General features: G+C 40.6%; 1 protein-coding gene across 21 annotated transcripts in view; it reads left to right on the forward strand.

The window, feature by feature from the left end:
* Positions 1-23589, forward strand: part of LOC116947873 (protein TANC2-like) — a 130738-nt gene extending 107149 nt beyond the window's left edge. For 20 of the 21 annotated variants that reach the window (XM_076069530.1, XM_076069529.1, XM_032964119.2 and 17 more), the window contains 13 exons: positions 2563-2671; positions 10390-10512; positions 11331-11567; positions 13821-14006; positions 14809-14902; positions 15948-16081; positions 16269-16392; positions 16507-16682; positions 16956-17088; positions 17608-17699; positions 18294-18440; positions 18643-18743; positions 18873-23589. In XM_076069530.1, coding sequence (XP_075925645.1) covers positions 2563-2671; positions 10390-10512; positions 11331-11567; positions 13821-14006; positions 14809-14902; positions 15948-16081; positions 16269-16392; positions 16507-16682; positions 16956-17088; positions 17608-17699; positions 18294-18440; positions 18643-18743; positions 18873-20529 — 3313 coding nt within the window. In that variant the 3' untranslated portion in view covers positions 20530-23589. The remainder of the gene's footprint in view (positions 1-2562; positions 2672-10389; positions 10513-11330; positions 11568-13820; positions 14007-14808; positions 14903-15947; positions 16082-16268; positions 16393-16506; positions 16683-16955; positions 17089-17607; positions 17700-18293; positions 18441-18642; positions 18744-18872) is intronic. The other variant, XM_076069572.1, reaches the window with a different exon arrangement.
* The last annotated feature ends 234 nt before the right edge of the window (positions 23590-23823 follow it).

The following is a 23823-nucleotide window of genomic DNA, read 5'->3' on the forward strand; positions in this document are numbered from 1 at the left end:
CTTGCTGGCTGTTAGAGTTGCAACGGTTTAATAAACGTAATTAACCTGACACATTTTTTGTTCTGTGTACACGTTGTGCCATTATCAGCCAGTTTGTTTGGAACTATCAATGATATCAAAGGCAGCAACCAGTATATAATGGGGGTTGTAAGCTGTGAGTTTGTGTTCAAGTGGTCATTAACAGGTGGCACATAGAGTGATACCAAAATTGATAACTACTGAGGTTGACCCAGAGTTTGATGGCTCTTTTATTTCTGAGCCGACAAGGTTATACAATACAATATATCGAAATAATGCTCATTTCCGCAATAGATCAACATGTATGCAAAGCGTGAGTACTGTGAGTCTTGTGAAAATAATTGTGGCAATTTAGGCAAGTTGGAGGGAACAGACCCCAGGTTATAGTGTTGAAATTAATTTTTTGGGTATGCATGCTTCATCTGTGCAATGTCTTTTTAACCCTGACAGACAATATAATTATCACCATAAGCCTATTTGTATCATTCAGAACACCTTGTCAACTGGGGGAAAATTTTTAATCAAATGGTGCAGTATTACACTAAACATGCTCTTACAATAGTTTTTTTTTTATAAACTTTGTTTTACATCATTATTATCATCAGTCATGTTCTATCCACTGCTGAAGGGTTTCCAACGTCACCACTTCCCACGGATTAGCAAATTCCACAGTCCATCTCACTTGTACACACAAACTCATCTCATCACTGCATCTTAGTGATTTCGAGCAGGATCCCTTCTTTGGCACCTGTTCCATCACCACTCTTGCCCATCATCCCTTCTTGTGATTTGTTAGCTTTGGCACTCACGTTTGTCTTTTTCATCGCGTTATTTTTTCCCCCATCTTCAGCAACTATAATGACACGAACAAAAGGGCATCAAAGGCTGTATCTCCTGTGAAAATTTGCCGAGACTAGCTAGAGACAGAGAATTGCAAGATGAGGCTCTTGATTTGGTGCGGAAGAGAGGCCCAGTGCCATTACGTTCCATATTGCTTAAGTGAACAAGACCGCGATGAATCTCCGGTCTTGGAAACTTCTGACAGGAGACAGCTGTATAAGTCGTGGGTTATACCGAGATAGGTGAAGCATTTTGAGTGGGAGTTGCCCCTGGAGTGTGAAGCCTAGCAAAGGCCAGGTCTTCAATGGCCTTTTTGTTGGTGCCATAATCAACATTGAAGGATATTTTTTAAACTGCATTGAAATCGACCCCTCTACGTGAAATGGTTAAATTATTTTTTACAACGATTTGTAAATCCACTGCTGGACGAAGGCTTTTCCACATTTTTGTCATGGAAGTGTGGAGCTGGGAATAAGGAGAGCAAGGGTGAAAGTTAAGATGGAGAGAGTTGGGGTGGAAGTAGGTGGCATACAGTAGAGAGAGGAAGAAAGAGGAAGGGATAGGTAGAAGAGGGGACAGAGAAATAGAGAAATAAATAACATCGGAGATAAAGCAAGACATTGAGATAAATTGGTATATACAGTAAAGAGAAAGTACGAGAAAGATGGAGAGAGACTGGGCTCTATATAAGGATGTATCTGTTGTTAGTTAAAGAAAAAAAATACTTCACCCGTCTGTTGTCAATGTCTGATAAATGCACAACCCCTACTATTGCACGAGTTAACTAAATTATGTTATATAATTAAAGTTACAGGCAGAATAACCACTTAAGAAATTCCAATGAATATACTTATTTTACATGTCTCATACAGTAATAAATTTGGTGTCAGCATTTCACAGTGTGTACTGTACTAAGTCAAACCACATTTAAATAGCATCAGGGTTAATAATGTGTGCTTGTATCGGACTCCCATCAGTTCAGTGATAGTAATCGCATCAAGATTCAATTCTCAAGAGGGTGCTGTACAAGATGGAATTTTTTCTTGAAATGTTTATGAATTTGGTAGGAAACTGAAGCAGCCAAATAAAAGCCTCGCATACAAGGAGACAGGTCAAACATACACAAAGACAAATTTTGATTTAAAGCTTTCGTGACTGCAGTAATTCATATTCTTAGCTCTTTCGGTAAAGTCACGTTGAAGGGAAACTATAAAATAATAAAATATATATGAAACAATCAAATTCTCACGACGTTTCGACCATAACACAAACGGTCATCATGATGACCGTTTGTGTCATCTGATGATGACCGTTTGTGCTATGGTCGAAACGTCGTGAGAATTTTATTGTTTTATATATATTTTATTATTTTATTGTTTCCCTTCAACGTGACTTTACCGAAAGAGCTAAGAATATATACACAAGGACAGATCGATAAGTGTGCTGTACTGCAGTCTATATTCCACTTTTTAGCTGTCCAGGTGTGTATCTCAGGTGCGTGTTGATCCCTGTGTGAATTATCAATTTTTGCGTGTGAACTGTGAGATTGCAAGTAAGTCAAGTTGTACCTAGCATAAGTGTGTGTTATACCCTTTGAATGTTTGCCCTTCACATGGGTGGTATGGCTGTTGTGGGTTTCGAGACTAGGTTTATCTGCCTTCACCATCTGTTACAGCATCATTGTTGATGTGATTGTGTGCGCAGGAGTGGTCATGCACTGCTGGCCATGAGCTTCTCGCGTCAGGAGGGAAAGCTTAACCGACAGCACACGATGGAGCTGGGCCACCACGTCCTCAAGGCTCACATCTATAAGGCAGGTCTCATCTGCCATGCAAAGGCGCACAGTGCTTTGTGTGCGAAACTCTACAAGAAGAAATGGATCTCCAAGAAGAAACGGATTCATTCATTTAGATTCCAAGACGAGTTCAACAAATGTTTGCCTTTTTAATACCGCTAGCTTTCTTGTACATTTTAATTAATCTTAGTGTAATTAGACCTCCTTTGCCAGTACCAAAATATAATAATAGGGTTTTTCCCCTTTTTTTCTGGCAACAAAACTGAAACCTTTTTACAAGGAGTCATGTGTGCATTAACCACAATAGTTGTGGTCAATGCAACAAAAAACACACTCTGATAATATATACACACTCTGATAATATATGAATTGTCCTTGAAACTGATTAGTCCACACCAGAGGATGGCTTTCGTTTGAGCTTCATCTCAATTGGTGCTAAACCAGAAGACGCCAAAAGGCGTACAGCTCAAAGACAATGCACTATCAAAGTAATGAGGGCTCGGGATAAGAATCTACATCATTAGACCTCCTTTGACAGTACCAAAATATAATAGTAGGGTTTTTCCCCATTTTTTTCTGGCAACAAAACTGAAACCTTTTTACAAGGAATCATGTGTGCATTAACCACAATATTTGCGGTCAAAATTCAAACAAAAAACACACTGATAATATATTCATTGTCCTTGAAACTAATTGGTCCACACTAGAGATGGCTTTCTTTTGAGCCTCATCTTAATTGGTGCTAGACCAGAAGATGCCAAAAGGGGAAAAACCCTATTATTATATTTTGGTATTGGCAAAGGAGGTCTAATGATGTAGATGCTTACCCCGAGCCCTCATTACTTTGATAGTGCATTGTCTTTGAGCTGTACGCCTTTTGGCGTCTTCTGGTCTAGCACCAATTGAGATGAGGCTCAAAAGAAAGCCATCTCTGGTGTGGACAAATCAGTTTCAAGGACAATGCTTATATTATCAGTGTTTTTTGTTTGCATTTTGACCACAAATATTGTGGTTAATGCACACATGATTCCTTGTAAAAAGGTTGTAAGTTTTGTTGCCAGAAAAAATGGGAAAACCCTTTTATTATAATCTTAGCGTGTACCACATTTTAAAAAGCCCAGTGAATTGACTTCATTTTGATTATTTAATTTCACTCATGCACTTGCCAGAGTTCATGCAAACAACCCTTAGCAAGATCAAACGTGGATGTTAGCCAGATAATCATTACGTTTTAAAGGAACACACTTCAAAAGTTTAACATTTTTAGAGGCAGACTTCACCGACCTGTTTTTTTATATGGATATTTAAATATTCGATGTGCAATGATATTTGACTTGCAGTCAGTATTAATATGGTACATCATAAAAAAAAACTATTTGGCAAATAAATGTCATAATTGAAGGAGAACTATGTTGTATAATATTTTATTTAAGCGCATGGATGCCCTTTTGAAGAGTGATGTCCAAATGCACTCCATTGGCTCTTGCCCGCTTCTTTAATTGGTTATCTTCTGCTCCCTTTTGCAGCAATATTTCCTGTAGCACATTTGCATATAACCTATGAATGTCATTTTTGTGTCTGTCCGTCTGTCCGACTGTCCATCTGTCTGTGTGTGGGCGCAACTTGCGAAGGATTTGGCTCGCAAACCGTGGAGTTTACATTTTTAAAAAGTAGCCAGGTACCACGCTGTAAGCCCCGTGGTGAGCCAGCGCTATTCCATTTTCCCATCCGTCAACTTAAAAGTAGCTTAATAAACAATGTAGATAATTTCGCATTATATAATTATTTCTTCCGCAGCGCTAAAGCTGCCCGGGCGTTGCCCCTAGCAACGCACACGTGTCATCGGTGGAGGGGGGATTTCTCATTCACGTTCAAAATGCAAAACGCTGAGGTAAAATCAGCAAAGTTTTATGTCCTCTTCCCCCCCCCACCCCAATATGTGCACTTACTACTATAGGGTCGATAAACACTAATATTATAGCGCTAAGATAGTATTATTGTAGCGCGGGCGGGGGGATGGTGGGGGGGGGGGTAGCGGCCCAGCCCCCAGCCTGCTAAGGTGCCACCTCGGCTGGCTGGGCAATCTCGGCGAGGCCAGGAGCTCTGCGCGGGAATAGGCCTCACCACAACACTCTGTCAGGTTAGTAGTTTGTGCTATAGAGTCGATATATACTACTATAGAGTCAGCATGTACTGCTGTAGTGATAGCAGGTACCACCTTAAGTCAGTTTGCACTGCTGTAATAGCAGGTATCCACCACAGTCGGTATGCACAGCCGCAGTGATAGCAGGTACCACCACAGTCAGTATGCACTGCTTTAATCACAGCAGGCACCACCACAGTCAGTATGCACTGCTTTAATCACAGCAGGCACCACCACAGTCAGTATGCACTGCTTTAATCACAGCAGGCACCACCACAGTCAGTATGCACTGCTTTAATCACAGCAGGCACCACCACAGTCAGTATGAACTACTGTAATCACAGCAGGTACCACCACAATCAGTATGCACTGCTGCAGTGATAGCAGGATCCACCACAGTCGGTATCCACAGCTGCAGTGATAGGTACCACCACAGTCGGTCTGCACTGCTGTAGTGATAGCAGGTACCACCACAGTTGGTATGCACTGCTGTCGTGATAGTAGGTACCACCACAGTCGGTATACACTGATGTAGTGATCGCAGGTACCACCACAATCGGTATGCATAGCTGCAGCGATAGCAGGTACTACCAAAGTCAGTGTGCACTGCTATAATCATAGCATGTACCACCACAGTCAGTATGCACTGCTTTAATCATAGCAGGCACTACCGCAGTCAGTATGAACTACTGTAAATCATAGCAGGTACCACCATAGTCAGTATGCACTGCTGTAATCATAGCAGGTACCATCACAGTCAGAATGCTCTGCTGTAATCATAGCAGGTATCACCACAGTCAGCATGCACTGCTATAATCATAGCAGGTTACACCACAGCAGTATGCACTGTTGTAATTATTGCAGTTTCCACCACAGTCAGTGTGCACTGCTGTTGTCATAGCAGGTACCACCACAATCGGTATGCACTGCTGTAGTGATCGTAAATACTGCTATCGAGTTGGTAGATACTGCGATACAGAGTTAGTAGATACTAAAACAGTATATACTACTACGGTCATTAAATACTGCTGCAGTCAGTAAATACTACTATCCAGTCAGTAGCTGCTACTGGCTCAGGAGATACTACTGTACAGTCAGTAGATAAAACTACAAAGTCAATAGATACTACTTACTCTGTTGTATATAAGGTGTGTAGGTATATATACCTACACAGGGATAAATATTTTTTTTGAGGTGGGGGGGTCGACAATTTTCAGTAACCTTTTAGATCAACCATTTACCCCTCACTTTATCTTTTAGGGCTTCTACAAGCCTCTTGTAATTTTGTTCATGGAGAAATAGACAAACGACCCACTGGGCTTTCACAATAGCTTAGTATCTGTATATGTATATGCAAGGTTTTTCAGATAAGTTTTGAAATATATTTTTGGCCCGGGCAATGCCGCGTACTTCCCGATAGTTGGTTATATAATTAATATTATCAGTGATTTATTAATTCTAATAATTTCAAAACCATTTTTTCTTTATCCCAATACAACTTTCACAACATATCTTAAAGTATAGCTGTGGATAAAATTAGCAAGAGAATATCTCCTTTTCAAACCCTTCTGGTTTACAGTGAGGGAAAAAAGTATTTGATCCCCTGCTGATTTTGTATGTTTGCCCACTGACAAAGAAATTATCAGTCTATAATTTTAATGATAGGTTTATTTGAACAGTGAGAGACAATAACAAAGCAATCCCGAAAAACGCATGTCAAAAATGTTATAAATTGATTTGCATTTTAATGAGGGAAATAAGTATTTGACCCCTCTGCAAAACATGACTTAGTACTTGGTGGCAAAACTCTTGTTGGCAATCACAGAGGTCAGACGTTTCTTGTAGTTGGCCACCAGGTTTGCACACATCTCAGGAGGGATTTTATCCCACTCCTCTTTGCAGATCTTCTCCAAGTCATTAAGGTTCCGAGGCTGACGTTTGGCAACTCGAACCTTCAGCTCCCTCCACAGATTTTCTATGGGATTAAGGTCTGGAGACTGGCTAGGCCACTCCTGGACCTTAATGTGCTTCTTCTTGAGCCACTCATTTCATTTTGGTCTCATCTGACCACAACACTTTCACCCAGTTGTCCTCTGAACCATTCATATATTCATTGGCAAACTTCAGACAGGCATGTATATGTGCTTTCTTGAGCAGGGGGTCCTTGCGGGTGCTGCAGGATTTCAGTCCTTCACGGCGTAGTGTGTTACCAATTGTTTTCTTGGTGACTATGGTCCCAGCTGCCTTGAGATCATTGACAAGGTCCTCCCGTGTAGTCCTGGGCTGATTCCTCACCGTTCTCATGATCATTGCAACTCCACGAGGTGAGATCTTGCATGGAGCCCCAGGTCGAGGGAGATTGACAGTTCTTTTGTGTTTCTTCCATTTGCGAATAATCGCACCAACTGTTGTCACCTTCTCACCAAGCTGCTTGGCAATGGTCTTGTAGCCCATTCCAGCCTTGTGTAGGTCTACAATCTTGTCCCTGACATCCTTGGAGAGCTCTTTGGTCTTGGCCATGGTGGAGAGTTTGGAATCTGATTGATTGATTACTTATGTGGACAGGTGTCTTTTATACAGGTAACAAGCTGAGATTAGGAGCACTCCCTTTAAAAGTGTGCTCCTAATCTCAGCTCGTTACCTGTATAAAATACACCTGGGAGCCAGAAATCTTTCTAATTGAGAGGGGGTCAAATACTTATTTCCCTCATTAAAATGCAAATCAATTTATAACATTTTTGACATGCGTTTTTCTGGATTTTGTTGTTATTCTGTCTCTCACTGTTCAAATAAACCTACCATTAAAATTATAGACTCATCATTTCTTTGTCAGTGGGCAAACGCACAAAATCAGTAGGGGATCAAATACTTTTTTCCCTCACTGTATGTTCTTTCGTTATACAGTCTCTCTGTCAGTGTTCCGTCATCATACATGTTTTCAGAATTTTTGTATTCATGTTTTTCAGGCCTTGGTTTGTGAGAGCTTGGATGACTGCAACAATGCAATTGTTTTGATTTAAATCTTTCGTGACTGCAGGGATTCATATTCTTGGTTCTTTTGGTAAAGTCACATCGAAGGGAAACAATAAAATTACAAAAATATAAAACAATAAAATTCTCACGACGTTTCGACTGCAACACAAGCAATCATCATCTTGCTGTGGTTTTCACACCTGATGATGATTGCTTGTGTTGCAGTCGAAACGTCGTGAGAATTTTATTGTTTTATATTTGTATTATTTTATTGTTTCCCTTCTATGTGACTTTACCGAAAGAACCAAGAATATAATGCAGTTGTTGTTATGGTGCTTGATATTAACGTCTTTTCGAGAACCTATGTGGTTAATATAATTTTTTTGTAGATTTAACTTGCGATATTGAGATGGTGTAAGTACAACATAATATAAGTTGCACGAATTAGTACTAATTTTTATGACCTGTCATCATATTTTAATGTACAGGGTGGCACACAAAGTCAAGACACGTCGGGTTATTTCATTTATTTTAACACTGTAATTAAACGTTTTAATTGTATATTCTTTAAGGTAATATTTTATGTATTATCATTATTAATATCTCTTTTAATATCTATTGTGGGGTCACCTCAAATCTGTCATTTACAAAACTCGAGCAAGAACCCTGCATGAATTGAAACAAAACATAATTGACGAATGTTCAAAGATTACACCTTTAATATTTTAATAAGTCCGACATCAATTTCAAAAGACTTTTCATGCATTCATTAATGTTTAATTTTTTTTTAAATACATGAAATAGCACGTGATTTGTTCAAATAGATATTGTAACCCTATGCATCCTAACTTTTGGACCACCCTGTCTATACAGTAGTTATATTTATTGTTTAATATGAATAGATTTTATCATTTTATGATGAAAAACAACGTACATTTCTCAAGACATTTTGTTATAACTTCACACATTTAAACGTGTTAATTGCTAAATATTCATAAAAAAATAATCACGCGAATATTTTTGCTAACAAGATCTGCTAGAGAATAAATGTAGCAAGATTGCTGTGGACAAAGAATGTGCCTGTATTGCAGAAGTAAAACAAATGCAAAAATGTAGTTTATAAAAATAGTACTATTACAATCACAGTTAAATATATTGTAATCTATAATTCCCGTTGTGCAGTTGAATAAACCATGATTTTGCACAGACACTTATTTATTCCGTCAACTCTGTACAAAGCATTGTACAATTAAACTGAGTGTACAATTCCCATTTTAAGCTTGATTTGAAGCTTTCGTGACTGCAGGAATTACTCCTTGCTTCTTTCGGTAAAGTCACGTAGAAAGAAAATAAATTAAATAGAATACGACGTTTCGATTATAACACAAGCAGTCGTCATCAGGTAAAACTAAATTTGAGAGAGAGACAAAACACAGACACGGAGACACACAGACAGACACACAAGCAGAGAGAGACAACACAGAGACACAGAGAGAGACACACAACATAGACACACAGAGAGACACACAACATAGACACAAAGAGGTGTGTCTATGTTGTGTGTCACTCTGTGTCTCTGTGTTGTCTCTGTTTCTGTGTCTGTCTGTGTGTATCCTTGTCTGTGTTTTGTCTTTCTCTCAAACTTAGTTCTACCTGATGACGACTGCTTGTGTTGCAATCGAAACGTCGTATTCTATTATTTCATTTATTTTATTTCTACGTGACTTTACCGAAAGAATCAAAGAGTAACTCCCATTTTGCATTAAACCAAGTGTTGTAGGGGCACTTCTTTATTTCGTGAAGCTGATTGGAGAAGAATGCAGCAAGATGATCACTGAAGTGTGCGACAGGCAAGAGCGTCACGGGCGATAGCTCGAGTGGCAGCCTACTAAATATCGGCTCATCAGTTGTCATGAGGGTTGCCATTGCACTTAGCAGGGCAGAGGCTTGAGAATAAAAGAACAGGGAGCATGGATCTTGTGTTTTCTTTGATGGGGGTGGGTGGGCCGTGGAAATAAATAAATATTTATTCTATTAAAAGCCACGGCTGGCTTGCTCAGTTCAGTGCTGCAGAAGTCACTCTTTTGGGAGTCAGAGACAAAAAAATTGTGATAAATTGTCTTTGTGTCTTGGTTGTTTCTCTTTCACTGGGCTGTGACTGGCCACAACCGTACGGTATCCATGGCTTAGCTCATTGTAGGACTTTCTTTTTGGGTTCAATGGCAGGAAAGGTTGTGAAAATGTTCCGTTAATGTCACAAGAAGCATGGGTCTGTTGAAAAGACAGACATGCTTGCAGCTCGCGCGGCAATGCCTCTTAGAGCGGTTATAACTGATATCGCGGCTTAATTAGTGGTCACAACCAAATAGTATGTTAAATTTATCTTGCATATTTAACATAAAATAACGTGTTGCCTACTCTGACCTTTTTCTTCTCGAAATTAAGTTGTTTAAATAAAAATGAGCAATACTTGTAGATGAAGTGATGTGTGGAAAGTAATAAAAGTTCACTTAAATATTGTAAAGAATCTGTAGAAATGATACACATGCATTTGGCTTGCTATACTAAAACTCTGATACATTGTAAATGTTATTTGCACCCCATGCTGTATCTGTTGCAGGGTTTGAGCAAGAAACTCGGCATCTCATCTAGCATCCTGCAGGCTCTCTGGGTGGGGTACAGCACAGACAGCTTGTCTGCTGCGCTGGCCTCACTCCGCAACCTCTACACGCCCAACATCAAGGTAAAGATTCAGCCCAAATGGGCTTTGCACCTGAGAATATTAAAAGGTTTCAAACTTGCCCGCTCTATATACTTTCGGTTTTAATTTTGCATTTGATGGCCCGAGGCACATGTTGACTGATGCAGTATTAACTAATATTTTGTCAACTATTTTAATAACACCCTTTGTCTTATTTACTAAGAAAGGCATTGCAAATTGACAAGACTGTTTTCCAGAAAATCTTCTCTTGAATGTTTGTTTTTCTTAAGTATTTCAACATGTGGGAAGAAACTAGACTAGTCATTGCTGTGCTGTTTTTATAACATTGTTTACTTCATTTAGACATTGAAATCATATCTCTAACATATACATTGACATAATAGGATCATAACTGCTATAATTGATGGATAGTTCACACAATATTTAAGTACATTTATGATTAATTTGGGGAGTTGTGTTCACTGTAAGTACATTTTTGCCAATGATATTTGTCACTGCAAAAATATGCCCAAGGGATGTATTCACATTTTCATTATTTCCAAATAGTATGCCATAAGCTTATATTGTTATAAGCTGCTGCTGGTGTGAAGGTTTACACGGTCAGTCTATTTTTGTTTACTGAACCCTGCCTACCCAAATGTTTAAGCCATATCTGGTTGTTTTTTTTTCTGGTTCTTTTTCTCTCTGTCTGAATCTCCATTTCACTCGCTACCTACCTGTCTGACTGTGTCTCGGATTTTCTCCGCACCTCTTGTCAACTCGAGTATTTCTCTCTCGTGCTTCCTCCTTCTGCTTCCATTTCTTCGCCCGTCTCTTTGACACGCTTTTCTGACCTGCAGGTGTCTCGGCTACTAATTCTGGCGGGGGCAAACGTGGATTTCCGCACAGAGGCACTGAGCAATGCGCCGGTGCTGTGCGTGGAGTCCCACTTGGGCTACAGCGAGATGGTCTCCTTGCTGCTGGACTCGGGCGCTGACATGGATACAGCCAGCGAGAGTGGAATGACACCGCTGTGCTACGCCGCAGCTGCCGGGCAGCTGGAAATTGTCGCTCGTCTCTGTCGTCGCAGTGCCAAGGTAGGTCTATTTTACAGCTTCCCTGGCTTGTGCATTTGTTTGTTACACTTTAGTAGCATTCATAGTGGTCCGTCTGGATTTAAATCATGCTCTAATCGAGCGGTTCTTAATTTTTTTCCAATGGTGTCCCTCAAATCAGAGACTGCTGATCCCTATACCCCAGCCCTAACAAAATAATAACCAAATATTTCACAGGCTACTGTATGGAGAGAGCACATCTCCACACCCCTCGTCAGTGCGGTGTTAGTAAGGCATGTTTCATATTGTGTTTTGTCGCGGCAAAGTGGTGTTGACATTCAGAATTTCTCCTGCACGGTCTCTATGCCGCAGCCTGCATCCCCCCATGAAAGGCGACCCACGAGTTAAGAACTACTGCTCAAATCATTACCAAAGTAGTGAGTTTTGCCTCATTGGTAATGAAAAGGCGTGATTATTTTGTTTCAACAACCTCACGGTCAATTCTACAGCCCTGGCTTGTGCACTCGTTCGTGAAATTTTGCTGGTGTTAAGAGGTCGTCTGCAGTCCGGAATGCTACCATTGTGTAATGATTAGCACACTGGACTTTGAATTCAGAAGTCGCCGATGCGATCTCCCAGCGCAGAAATTGAAACAATAAGCAAGTTTGTTAATATGCCCCACATCTGTCTGCCCATGAGTATGAATGGTTATACCACAGTCTATTTGGCAAAGGGCAATGTGTGATGGGTTCTCTCGTTCTAGCCAGGCCAGTGTGGAAGAGTAGGCCAATTGCCCTCTTGAGACACTCTATAGAGCTCCCTCTCGTGGGAGCAGTGACATAAGTAAGTAATTGCAGTGCTGCACTGTCATAAAGAAGTGAGTTTAGCTCTCTTACTAGTTGTAACGCCAATCTCTTATCTTAAATGTTCGACAGGCATTTACCAATATTTTAGGATACCTTTACATATGTTGTGGATTTTATTTAAAGTTCACTTAGGATTACGCATGATACATAGACATTCACGACCAATATTATCCATAAGTGTTTTTTTGGGGTTAAATCGCGTAAATATAAATGTGTCTTTAAATCCACCACCACCCGACAACTCTGCCTGTCGCCTGATGAGGCTGGTTGTAATTACCGCCGAAACATCGTACTCAGATTGTAAATGTTGTAGGTTTACTCTCCAACACACCGGTGTGCTGAACTAGTAACTAATTGGCATGTTTTGTTTACGTGACAAACCTTACTAATTGACTGTGTGGGCAGTGGCAGGTTTAATGGGACATTTTATATTCATGCAATCTAAGCTAAAAAACCTCCATTTCGGATTATGTATGACATTTTGGTTTTTGAATTATATTTGTAAAGTGTTTCGTTTTTCAGCAGATAGTTAAGAAACACATATTGTTCATGTCATTAATAGTGATTTGTCAATTTTAAACAAAGCCAAATAAACATCAGTCTAAATATTAAACGTTCACCCTCATTAATTTAGCTATAGGTAAGATGGCAAGATAATGTATTCCTTTATATGGCTGTTAAGTCTCACAACTCTTGAATGATAAGTAACTTGAATGGAAAAAAAACTAAATTATGGATGATATTGATCGCGAAAACCTATGTGTTAAACTGATAAGTAACGTAATCGGAAGAAAGTAATCAACCAGGTAGGGTGTTGACTGTTATGTGAGCCGACTCTCTGTGTTGTATTGCATTATATTTCTAAGTTTACTAGGTTTGTTTTCTCTTTCATTTGTACTTGATGATGATTGCTTGTGTTGCAATCGAAACGTCGTATGCTATTATTTAATTTATTTTGTATTTTTACATGACTTTACCGAAAGAACCAAAGAGTAATTCCTGCAGTCACGAAAGCTCCAAATCAAGTCTGATAAGTAACGTTCAAAATGTGGCAGAGTTTCACATTGCCCATTTACGAGCACCTCTTTGTCAATCCAGTGGTAAATGAAGGTCTTTATACACTTTGTGATTATGGGGTTGTTTGATGGTACTTCACCCGCTGCTCAGTGCGATTGATGAAGAGAGGGGTGCTCAGAACCAATTCAGACATCACTAACCATTCACTGATGTTAACCATAGCCAGCAGTCTTGGGTCGCTGCTTTGATAGTGTGGCGAATGACCACTCCACTCTGCACTATAACTAAGTGTAGCATATTTATGATTGCATATTAGATACCAATAAGAGGAGATGACACGAGATTAAACTATCTGTGCACAATGATGTACAGTACCAGTGTCCTCCCATGAAGCCTCTAATTGTGCATGCAGCTGGCACACGTGGACCGCAATGGGCAATGTGCGCTGGTGCACGCCGCACTGCGGGGTCACCGCTCGATCGTGGAGTTCCTGGTGAACCAGGACTGGTCCTTGGCTGGGCAGCAACCCGGATTGCCGCGCAAGGGACAGGCGATGCAGCAGGGTCTCACGGCTGCCTCTAGCATGGGCCACACTGAGGTGCCCAGCTCTGCGCACCCTCCAATGGGCACAAACTGCATGGCTGATGGATGATATTGTTCATGCTGTTTTAAGTGCACGACACGCTACATTACACGACGCAATTTGTTGATCAGCAGGTAGGGTACATTGTGGGTACTTTCCACCTGTTCCAAAATGTCTCAACAGAATGGAAGAGTAGGCCAAAAATATTATCTTGAGCTCCTTCTAGAACTACTTATGGTGGAAGACCTTCCTCCAAAAGTTGCGAGACCAAGAGCTACACATTTACCATTTACACGCTTGAGATGCCATGATTCTCCCCCCCCCAAGTGAATCAATGAATTGTTACGATTAATGCTCATGATTCAATTAAAGAATCGATTATTGTTTGCGTATGGTGGTGAACATCGTAGCCATATAAAATATATGTAAATTAAATATGTATATATTGTGCACATGATACATGTGTTTTGAGCTTAAGAATTGAAATGAATAAATTAATCGATGTATCATTACATCTGCCCTACACATGTTTGAAGAAAACATTACACAGTATATGGAACACTTAGAAAACTTATAAAACTAAACTTACAGAGCGCATGCTCACACATACAAATATGTCTATTCAAGTGTCTGTGCAAAATGTATCTAATAGTCAATCCCTCATGAGGCCAGAGTATTTACAACTTCATTTTGATGGAAGGATTTATGGATTGATTTAATTTGCTTCCTGTCAACCTGTAGACTTGATTTATGCCATAAGAACGGTAATGAGCGCAGAAGCCTGCATGAAATGGAATATCTGTGTACCTGTTTGCAGGTTGTGGAGTATCTGTTGGATTTTTCGGCTGATGAAAAGAAACAGGAGAATCAGTCACAAATCGATGCCTTTGACAGTCTGTGGGGAGAGACCGGTCAGTCACGATTCCAGTTCACGTGATGCATACTAAAGCCAAAGCAGTAAAATGTGGAGACTTATAAAATCAATATTTTACACTGAATTCTTATTTGTTTTGTTTGTGTTTTTTTATTGATATGTATGCTTTTAATTTAGTAGCAAAAACATTGAAATATATGTATGAGCAGTGAATTAAATTTGTTGTTTGATTCTAATCTATCCTTAATATAGTCATCCAATATTTATGCAAATTTTGACAGGATGCGTCATTGTTTATTTTTTTGGGTAAGAACACCAATCCAGTAATTAAGCGACACGATTATTATGTTGAGTTCCTTACTGTCTTCTCTGATATACTGTGGCTCTTCAATGTACTTTCAAAGCCATTGGTTTGTTTATTGCCTTTTTACCTGACATGGTGTGCGCTTTAATTCATGTTGGCACATGTGATTGAGCAAGCTTTGTGTGTCTCCTATACCCATTATTAAACCCAAAGAGACATGAGGTCACCTTGACAATGTTAAAGGCCTATTGCCAAATAGCACAGAAATAGAGAAATAGGGGACGGTATGGGAGTGCACTCGCCTATGAATTCTGCATTGGGAATAAAAATTCGTATGCCGTAAGAGACACGTTTGACAAATACAAAGTACAGCAGACAGGCAATTGAAGGCACTGAACCACAAAAGGATATCTTGACTTCTTAAGGGTAGCTGCCCACATTGCACATCACGACTGCTTATCAAGACATGCTTAATTGGAACAACTCAATTATTACTGTTTGCCTTTGCAATTTCTTCGTTGTTGACGATGATTGATTGACATTAAGCTTTCATTTTTAATGGAGTTCTCCTATAACCTCTAACCAATATTTAAATTGCGTGGTTGTGCTACTCTAAAATATAAATGCAGTCTTTATGTTTAATGAAATCAAATATTATTTGTATGGTTTACAACAATTCTCCACGTATTTTTTTTTACTACCTTGCTTGTGCTTAAAATTCAAAGAAAATACATATTTAGAATTCATATGTGTCGTTACACCCTCTCGCATCTGACAGCACTCACTGCAGCCAGTGGCCGTGGCAGGCTGGAGATATGTGAGCTGCTGTTTGAGCGCGGGGCCACGCTTTCGCAGCCCAACCGCCGTGGGGTCAGCCCCGTGTTCAGTGCAGCGCGTCAGGGCCAGTGGCAGGTATGTATGTGGACACTCTTGCTTTTCTTGTGCATAGGATTAAGCTAAATCCTCAATGACTACTGCATTGATTCTAATGTCATCCCACCCGCAGTTCAGGTTGGCATCACTTGACCTGGTGTCAAACACTAAGTTCGGGCGTTTATTTAGGCCACAGTGGATTTTGTTCCATTTGTGTTTTCTCTAGGTAGTGGACTTACTGCTGAAACGGGGTGCAGAGGTGGATGTTATGGACAGGCAGGGTCGCACGGCTCTCATGGTTGCATCCTGCGAGGGTCACATTGGCACAGTGGAATACCTCCTTTCCAAAGGTACTACTACACTTTCATGGCTCATGCTACCTTATGGTGCCACAAAATCGCATTCGTAATCTCACACTATACGTTTCTTGGGCAGCTTATTGATGTTTTGTCACCATTGTGCAGGTGCGAGTATCGGATGTGTGGACAAGGAAGGACTCAGTGCCCTCAGCTGGGCCTGTCTGAAGGGCCACCAGCCGGTGGTGCAATCTTTGGTTGGACGTGGTGCCGCCATTGATCATACGGACAAGAATGGGCGCACGCCACTTGATCTCGCTGCTTTTTATGGTGATGCTGGAGTGGTAAGCACGTCCCACATTTGGGCTGAAAACCACCACATCAACAGTAATGGAAGCTAATTTTGCTATATTTTTTATGAATAATAGCTTGGATAATCAACATATAAGCCAAAAAATGTGCATTTTTTTAAATATGGACTGCATATCCTTCAAAACTATAAACCATTCACTTGTCAACACTAGTGTTGTTTCACCTACTTTCACCAGACATAATTTTTTCCCAATACAGTGACTAAATAGTCAGTCAGACTTGTGCGATTTGTGTTTGTGTAACAGGTTCAATATCTGGTGGAGCATGGAGCCATGATAGAGCATGTGGATTATAGTGGCATGCGCCCGCTCGACCGTGCTATTGGATGCCGGAACACCGCTGTGGTTGTTGCCTTACTGAAAAAGGGTGCCAAGCTTGGTAAGATATCTACTGCATAACTTGGGGTGGATGTATCCGTGCCAAAATATAACACATTCACCTCATAATATAAGAAAAATGCAACAAAAAAATTCAGAAAGTTAAACTTACAGCATTGGGTAAAGTTGTTGTTATTTATGTTAATACCCAGACATTATCCTCTTTGGTTCTTTCGGTAATGTCACGCTTCGATCGCAACACAAGCGACCGTCCTTCAGGTGAGGACGGTCGTTTGTGTTGCCATCGAAATGTCGTTATCTTATTAATAATTTTCTATCTACGTGACTTTACCGAAAGAACCAAAGAGTGAATTCCTGCAGTCACGAAAGTTTCAAATCAGCCCAGACATTAGTCTATGGAGTCAAATTACAAAGTTATCACAATGTATTTCACTTGTACTCTTGCACTGGAGTTATATGCCATGTTATATGTTAAATATTATTTAAAAATAAATTATGACACTATTGATGATACGTGCCCACTGTTGTCTCGTTTATTTACCCTGTATGTATATATAAGGTCCTGCTTCCTGGGCTATGGCCACCTCAAAGCCAGACGTCATGATAATATTGCTCAACAAGTTGATTGAGGAGGGAAACTTCCTCTACAAGGTAAAGCAGTAATTTACATTTGAAGTTCATGTACTGTACAGCGCCGAATCTATGATTTACTGGTAGGTAGGGTGCTTTGTGGTACTGCGCTGCACCACGTAGTCACAGAAAGTAACATATAACTGCGCATAAACAGGCTTTAGAACGTGGACACTGAATCGGTGTTCCAACATGGCCATTTGTAATTTGCTTTGAGACAAACACAGGCATAGGGCTTAAACCTGGTATCACATTAGGTGCTAAATTTGTGTTCTGATATAGTCATTGTAAACCTCTTAAAATACAGCGTCAGAGCCTGAACCTACCATCTGACATGCTTAATCACTACTTGGAAAATACCTTTATGAACCTCGTAAGAGACAAACGACCCAGCTCCAGGGCTTGAACCTAGACTCTCAGATGTACTGTGTAAGTACTCCGAAACATCACCTGTTATCCTAGTTAGTGATTGGCTTCAATTCACAGTTGCCCATGCAGTAGACTTTGGGATACATAAAACGGTGGAAGATCAGACATACAGATATATAAAACTGCTATAAGCTTGTATTCCAACCAGACTGATCAAAAAACGTTTGTCTTCATTTGGCATCACAGGCAGGACGAATGAAAGAAGCAGCCCAGCGCTACCAGTATGCTCTGAAGAAATTTCCTCGTGAGGGCTTTGGTGAAGAACTGAAGACCTTCCGTGAACTCAAGGTCACCTTGTATCTTAATCTGTCACGCTGCCGTCGCAAGATGAATGTGAGTCCCGAGCTGTATCATCAACAACCAGTGAATTGTTTTCTTTAGTACTATGCATGGCCTTATTATTATACTTGAAATATAACAGTATTTATTTTTTGAGTTGCAAAATTTGCCCTGCAGTCGAATCATCATAATACTATGACTAATAGTCATACAAAATATACATGTTGATGTTGAGACTAATATTTTGTTCAATAAGGATTATGGAATGGCAGAAGAATTTGCTACAAAGGCTCTGGAATTGAAGTCAAAATCGTACGAGGCTTTTTACGCCCGGGCTCGTGCCAAGCGCAGCAGCAGGTGGGTCTTATAGCGGTGCATTCAACGAGGCTTTAAGAAATAATTCCTTGCAGCTCTGGCATTTGGTGTAATAGAATAGCATATATTTCACACAAGAAAACTGACTGTGGCTCACCTTGCGCATCCCAGACAGTTCATGGCCGCGCTGGAGGACCTACATGAGGCGGTGCGCTTATGCCCAGAGAACCGGGAAATTCGTCGCCTACTTGCACGGGTGGAGGATGAATGTCAGCAGCAGCTCCTGCTTCCACAGAGCCAGCAGCAGCAAGTACAGCAGGAAGGAAACTGCACACAAACTGAAGAGGGTTACTATGCTGAGCCTCCCACTTACGGTGGAACAAAGCATGGGCAGGATTATTATCCTGTGGCAATGCCAAAGGATGCCAATGGCAAATTAGAGAATTCTGATGAGGATGAGTCTCCGTCTTCTCCCCAAGCTTTGCGTTCTCGCCCGACTTACCCATCTCCCATTGAGACCTCTCCCTGGTCTGTTGCGCTGCAGCAAGAAATGAGAGTTAAATGCAACTTGGGGTCAGACATTCAAGGCAGAGCTGAACTCAGGCCTGGGGAGGGTACTCAAATGGTTCCTCGATCACACCAGGATGCTGCTGCTCGAGAGCAAATGCTTAGAACCCAATCGGCCCAACATCCCTGGCTGGTAAGCAGAGGAATGAGTGTTGGAATGGGAAACAAAATGTCCCAATATGAACCTAAAAGTCCAGTGATGCAGAGATCAGTGGAATTGCCCTCCTCTGCTGTATCCCAAGGCAGAGTTTTTCACCAAACATCCCTGAATGTTGAGATGAGTAGTGGTCGGCCAATGCAAACCGGTGGCAACAGAGGACTTCAGCAGCACCTGTCGATTTTGGAAACAGAGCCCCACATGTACAGTAAGCATCCTCTGTCAGATATAAATGCAAGTGTCTTTGAGCGCAAAGAGCAAGAGAAGCCCAAGCTATGTAGGGAGTCAACAATGGGAGCTTATAGCCGTCCAGGTCAACTCATTCCCCTGGAAGTGAGGCCACATCCACCTACTCCTCGTCCTTCGCTTCATGTTATGAGTGCTGGCCTCTGCAGCTCTTCTCTCAGTCTGATGGAGGCAGGGAATCCCCAGTATGCCTGCAGTCCCCAAGCTGAGGTGCGCATCCGTACCACATTGGACTTAAAGTCGCTGACCAGTGCAAATAGCATTGGAGTTGCTTGCAGTGGAGGTGAGCGCCCTGGTATGATATCTCCCACACAAGATTCGAGACAGCTTGTTTTGCCTGACAGCAAGTCCCGTCCGACACCCTTCATGGGAGTCACAGACAAACGTGCTCGGGCCCATCAGTTGCAACTGCCACTCGTATCAGCACAGCAGCCAACACCACAACAGCAACAGCAGCAGTCACAAAGCGGCAGGAAGTGGGTCACATCATCGGTTGATGTTATTGTGACAAGTCCCGTCTCTGACTCACCCCTCTCCTCTGCGGAATCTCCTCCAATGAACAGCCTGGCCTATTACAACAAGACAAACAATTATCTTGAGCAACAAGAGGGCACTGGCATTGACTCACCACCTTTGCCACATCAGCAAAATAACAACAACATGCATAACGGACGATGCCTTATGCAGGAGGAGCCCTCCACACATGATGAGGACAGGTCCTCAAAGCCAGCTTCACTCTCATTGCAGGGATATCAGGATGGAGTGGGCATCATTGTACAGCATGTGGTCAAGGATCCCAAACCACCATGCACCTCCCCACTCATTCCTAAACGCCCTTTTGTGGAGTCTAATGTATAAGGCTGTGGCGAGCACACTCTTAACTACATCCTAAATAGTTTGTGAAGGTCAGTTAAAACTTTTCCACAATCATGCAAATAGGTGTGGCAAAATAAAAATATGAAATGATGTAAAGAGAAAATACATAAGCATGTGAAAATGTTGTGCATCCCTATATCTAAGAAAACGATTGTACATTTAGCTTTAGAGTTATGTATTATTCATGTTATGCATTACTGCTGCAAAAAAGCGGAAAAGCAGAATCTAAGAAACTATGTAATGTGTTCCTCTGAGTGAAGTGCTTGACCTTGCCAGGTTTAAAACAATCTACTGAAAATGAGCCAGGGCTTTTAGCCAAAAGGTAATTATTCACCAGTCTTAACCATCACTGGATACACTTAGCATAAAAATGTAGAAGAATACACCAATAGCGAGCAGAATCAAAGTTTCATTCATGCCATTCAAGGGCTCCTGGATAGGCCTGTATATATAGCTCGTGTATCAAATTGTTCTGTTTGGAAGAAACTTGGTATGGTATTGTACACTGAATGCACATTACGCGTTTTTTTCTTGTGTATTATAGTGGTGTCTATAACGAATCCCACAGATGTGTTGGTAGTTCCTTAATCTACCAGCAAAATTAAAATAATCACTTGGTGATGTAGTGCAGCGATCACTGTACCCTACACGTTCCAATTTGTATGACAATCTGGAATCTCTTGTCGGATGCACACGTATCAATAAGAGCACTGTCCTTAAAGGGGATATTAAGCCTGCTCCCTCATTTGTTTTCTTGCAGATGTCAAATGCCCCAGTGATGTGCGAGCCCAGTTAAGGGAAGACAGTGCTGACTTTTTTACGTTTTATCTGTCATCTGTGCCAGGTGTGGCTTCAAACAAAAGTTTTACCACTCGGTATTTATGAACCGCAATTGACTACACATGGCAACAAGTTAAACACAAGACAGTACATGAGTTTGAGTCCTCTCTCTTACTATTGGTATGAGCAGGGCCCATGGCATGGGTCTCGTGAAATCGTTAATCGTTCTTGCAGTACCCGTATTTCCCGCTAGAGGGTAGGGTAGGAACCCGGTAAATGTGGCTGGAGTGTGATTCCTGCAACATGAGCGTTTCATATTACCCATGCAACTCAGGGTCTCTCCTGAGACGGCCCCTTCTACAGAAAGAGTATCGCGTAGCTAAAGGAGCCAGGTGACACATTGCAAAAAGTTAAATACAAAGAGTCATGGTTGAGCTTTTTTGCAAAGATTACGTGTTGTGCTCTTGTCATGCTCGTACAGGCGCGTATGAATGAAGCATTAACGTGCAGAAATAAATAGTACACATGTTTTTTTTTCAATGCAGAATGTAACTCTGACGTATCGCCACCAGAATTGTTCACTCTGCAAAGTTGATCGCCTCATTAGAATGACTCAAATTCCATTGCCATTTACCTGACGGCAATTCAACCCATGGAGGATGTAATGCTGTGCACTTGTGGTGTTGTGTCTGTACATTATTAGTAATACTACGTTTATGCGTAATATATGTACATAAATGAAAATGTTGCCTTGCGGATAACTTTAAACTTAACTGCATTTCTTGTAAATATGCATTTGGTGTAAATTATTGAAAACATGGAATGCAGTAGTATTCACAATGTAGTCAGATGCATTTTCAACTGCCAAAATATGTATATATAATAAGTATGCTGAAAAAAGATGTACCACCAAATAGTTGCACTGACTGTGGAATGATGAATGATATATCATTGTGAAGTGCACTTTACTGCAGTATTTAGGTGGCATAGTGCTGACAAACAACGTGTTGGTCTTGATGTGCTGTGCACAGAGTTTAAGATGACAAACAATTGTTAGGTATCACGATCAAAGTGCTAATGTGCAAGCTACATCTGGTTAGTAAATATATTGCTTCTATTACTGAAGGAAAGTGTATGTATGCAGTCTTTTTTACGTGTTTTTGTTTTATATTGCAGTACATGTGGTACACAACAGTTAATGATTACATATTATGGATATTTGCATGTTTGTTTATTAACTTTACAGTAACCTAATGGTACACAGTCCTTTCTCATCTCACACCATACCCATAATCCCTTCTTTAAAAAAAGTGCAACACTTTTTGTTAAATAAACTATTTAAATGTCAGTTGCACAAGTGGATGGATGCCTTTTATTTGTCGGGCAGTTGAGGATTCGATGTGAATGTCGGCTACAAGGAGCCGGGTGCAATCATCACCTTTACTGTTTAATTTACTACATTATTTTAATTGTGTTACCCAGCATGTGTAGCAGCCCTATGGGGTATTAACTGAAAATAATCTGCTATTCCCATTACTCGAGTCCTCTCCACATCCAACAACAAGAAAAAAATTGGTAAAAAAAACTATTGCAAAATGTTATTTAAAAAAATAGTTCATTTCATAGAAAGTTGCATCGGTATACTTTGTGCGTGTGAGCTTGTGTTTTTTGCATCCTGTGTAGTTCAAAGATTAAAATCCAGGACAAACCCGTGCACGCTCACACCCTTTTTCTGGAAAAGGTTTGGAAATGTGACTTTTCGCAGAAATCAAATGTCAAAAATGGTTTTAGAAGTAATAAAATAACACATTTGATGCGCGATTGTAAACTAGTTTGTAACTATGGCAGCGTTGTGTAAGGAAATAGCTATTTTTACACATGGTCGTGAAAGTTTAATTGTTGGTACTTTAAAATGGATATCAACCTATGAATTTCCAACAGGCACCCAACAACGTATACGCAAAAAAATGAGTGCTGTAATGCTGGAGTATATGATTGTGCATTTCATCTCAACATGTATGAATAAATTATGTTTTTCCTGGTAAATGTGATCTCATTGGTTGTGTTCAGATACGGAGATTATTCAAATCAAATTACATCATATGAACTGGGTGGATTCTGAAAGATGGATGAGATTTGAGTGGTGCAATCTGACTGAATAATGAATATGTATACACTAGGTGACCATAAAGCCTCGCCTGTATTTTGGTGTCCCTATGCTGTACTGTATTTGGAAATAAATGCATCTAAATGGACTATCAACCAATGACCACAAATCACTCAGATTTGTATCGATCTCGTTACCTCTTGAAGCTAAACCGTGCATTGAGCCTGAATAGGGCTTGGATGGAATACCAGCGTACATTATTGAGGCATAGGCTTACCAGCAAAGGGCAATACAGCAACATTAATTGTTGTGCTGTCGATATCTGCATCAACGCATATGCTCCTCCCGCCTTAACCTACATTGACCAAAGTGGTGAAAAATGGTAAAAT

The sequence above is a fragment of the Petromyzon marinus genome, chromosome 2 (genome assembly GCF_048934315.1).
Source record: "Petromyzon marinus isolate PM22_M1 ecotype Great Lakes invasive population chromosome 2, UKy_Petmar_22M1.pri1.0, whole genome shotgun sequence".
In the NCBI taxonomy this organism is placed as follows: Eukaryota; Metazoa; Chordata; class Hyperoartia; order Petromyzontiformes; family Petromyzontidae; genus Petromyzon; species Petromyzon marinus.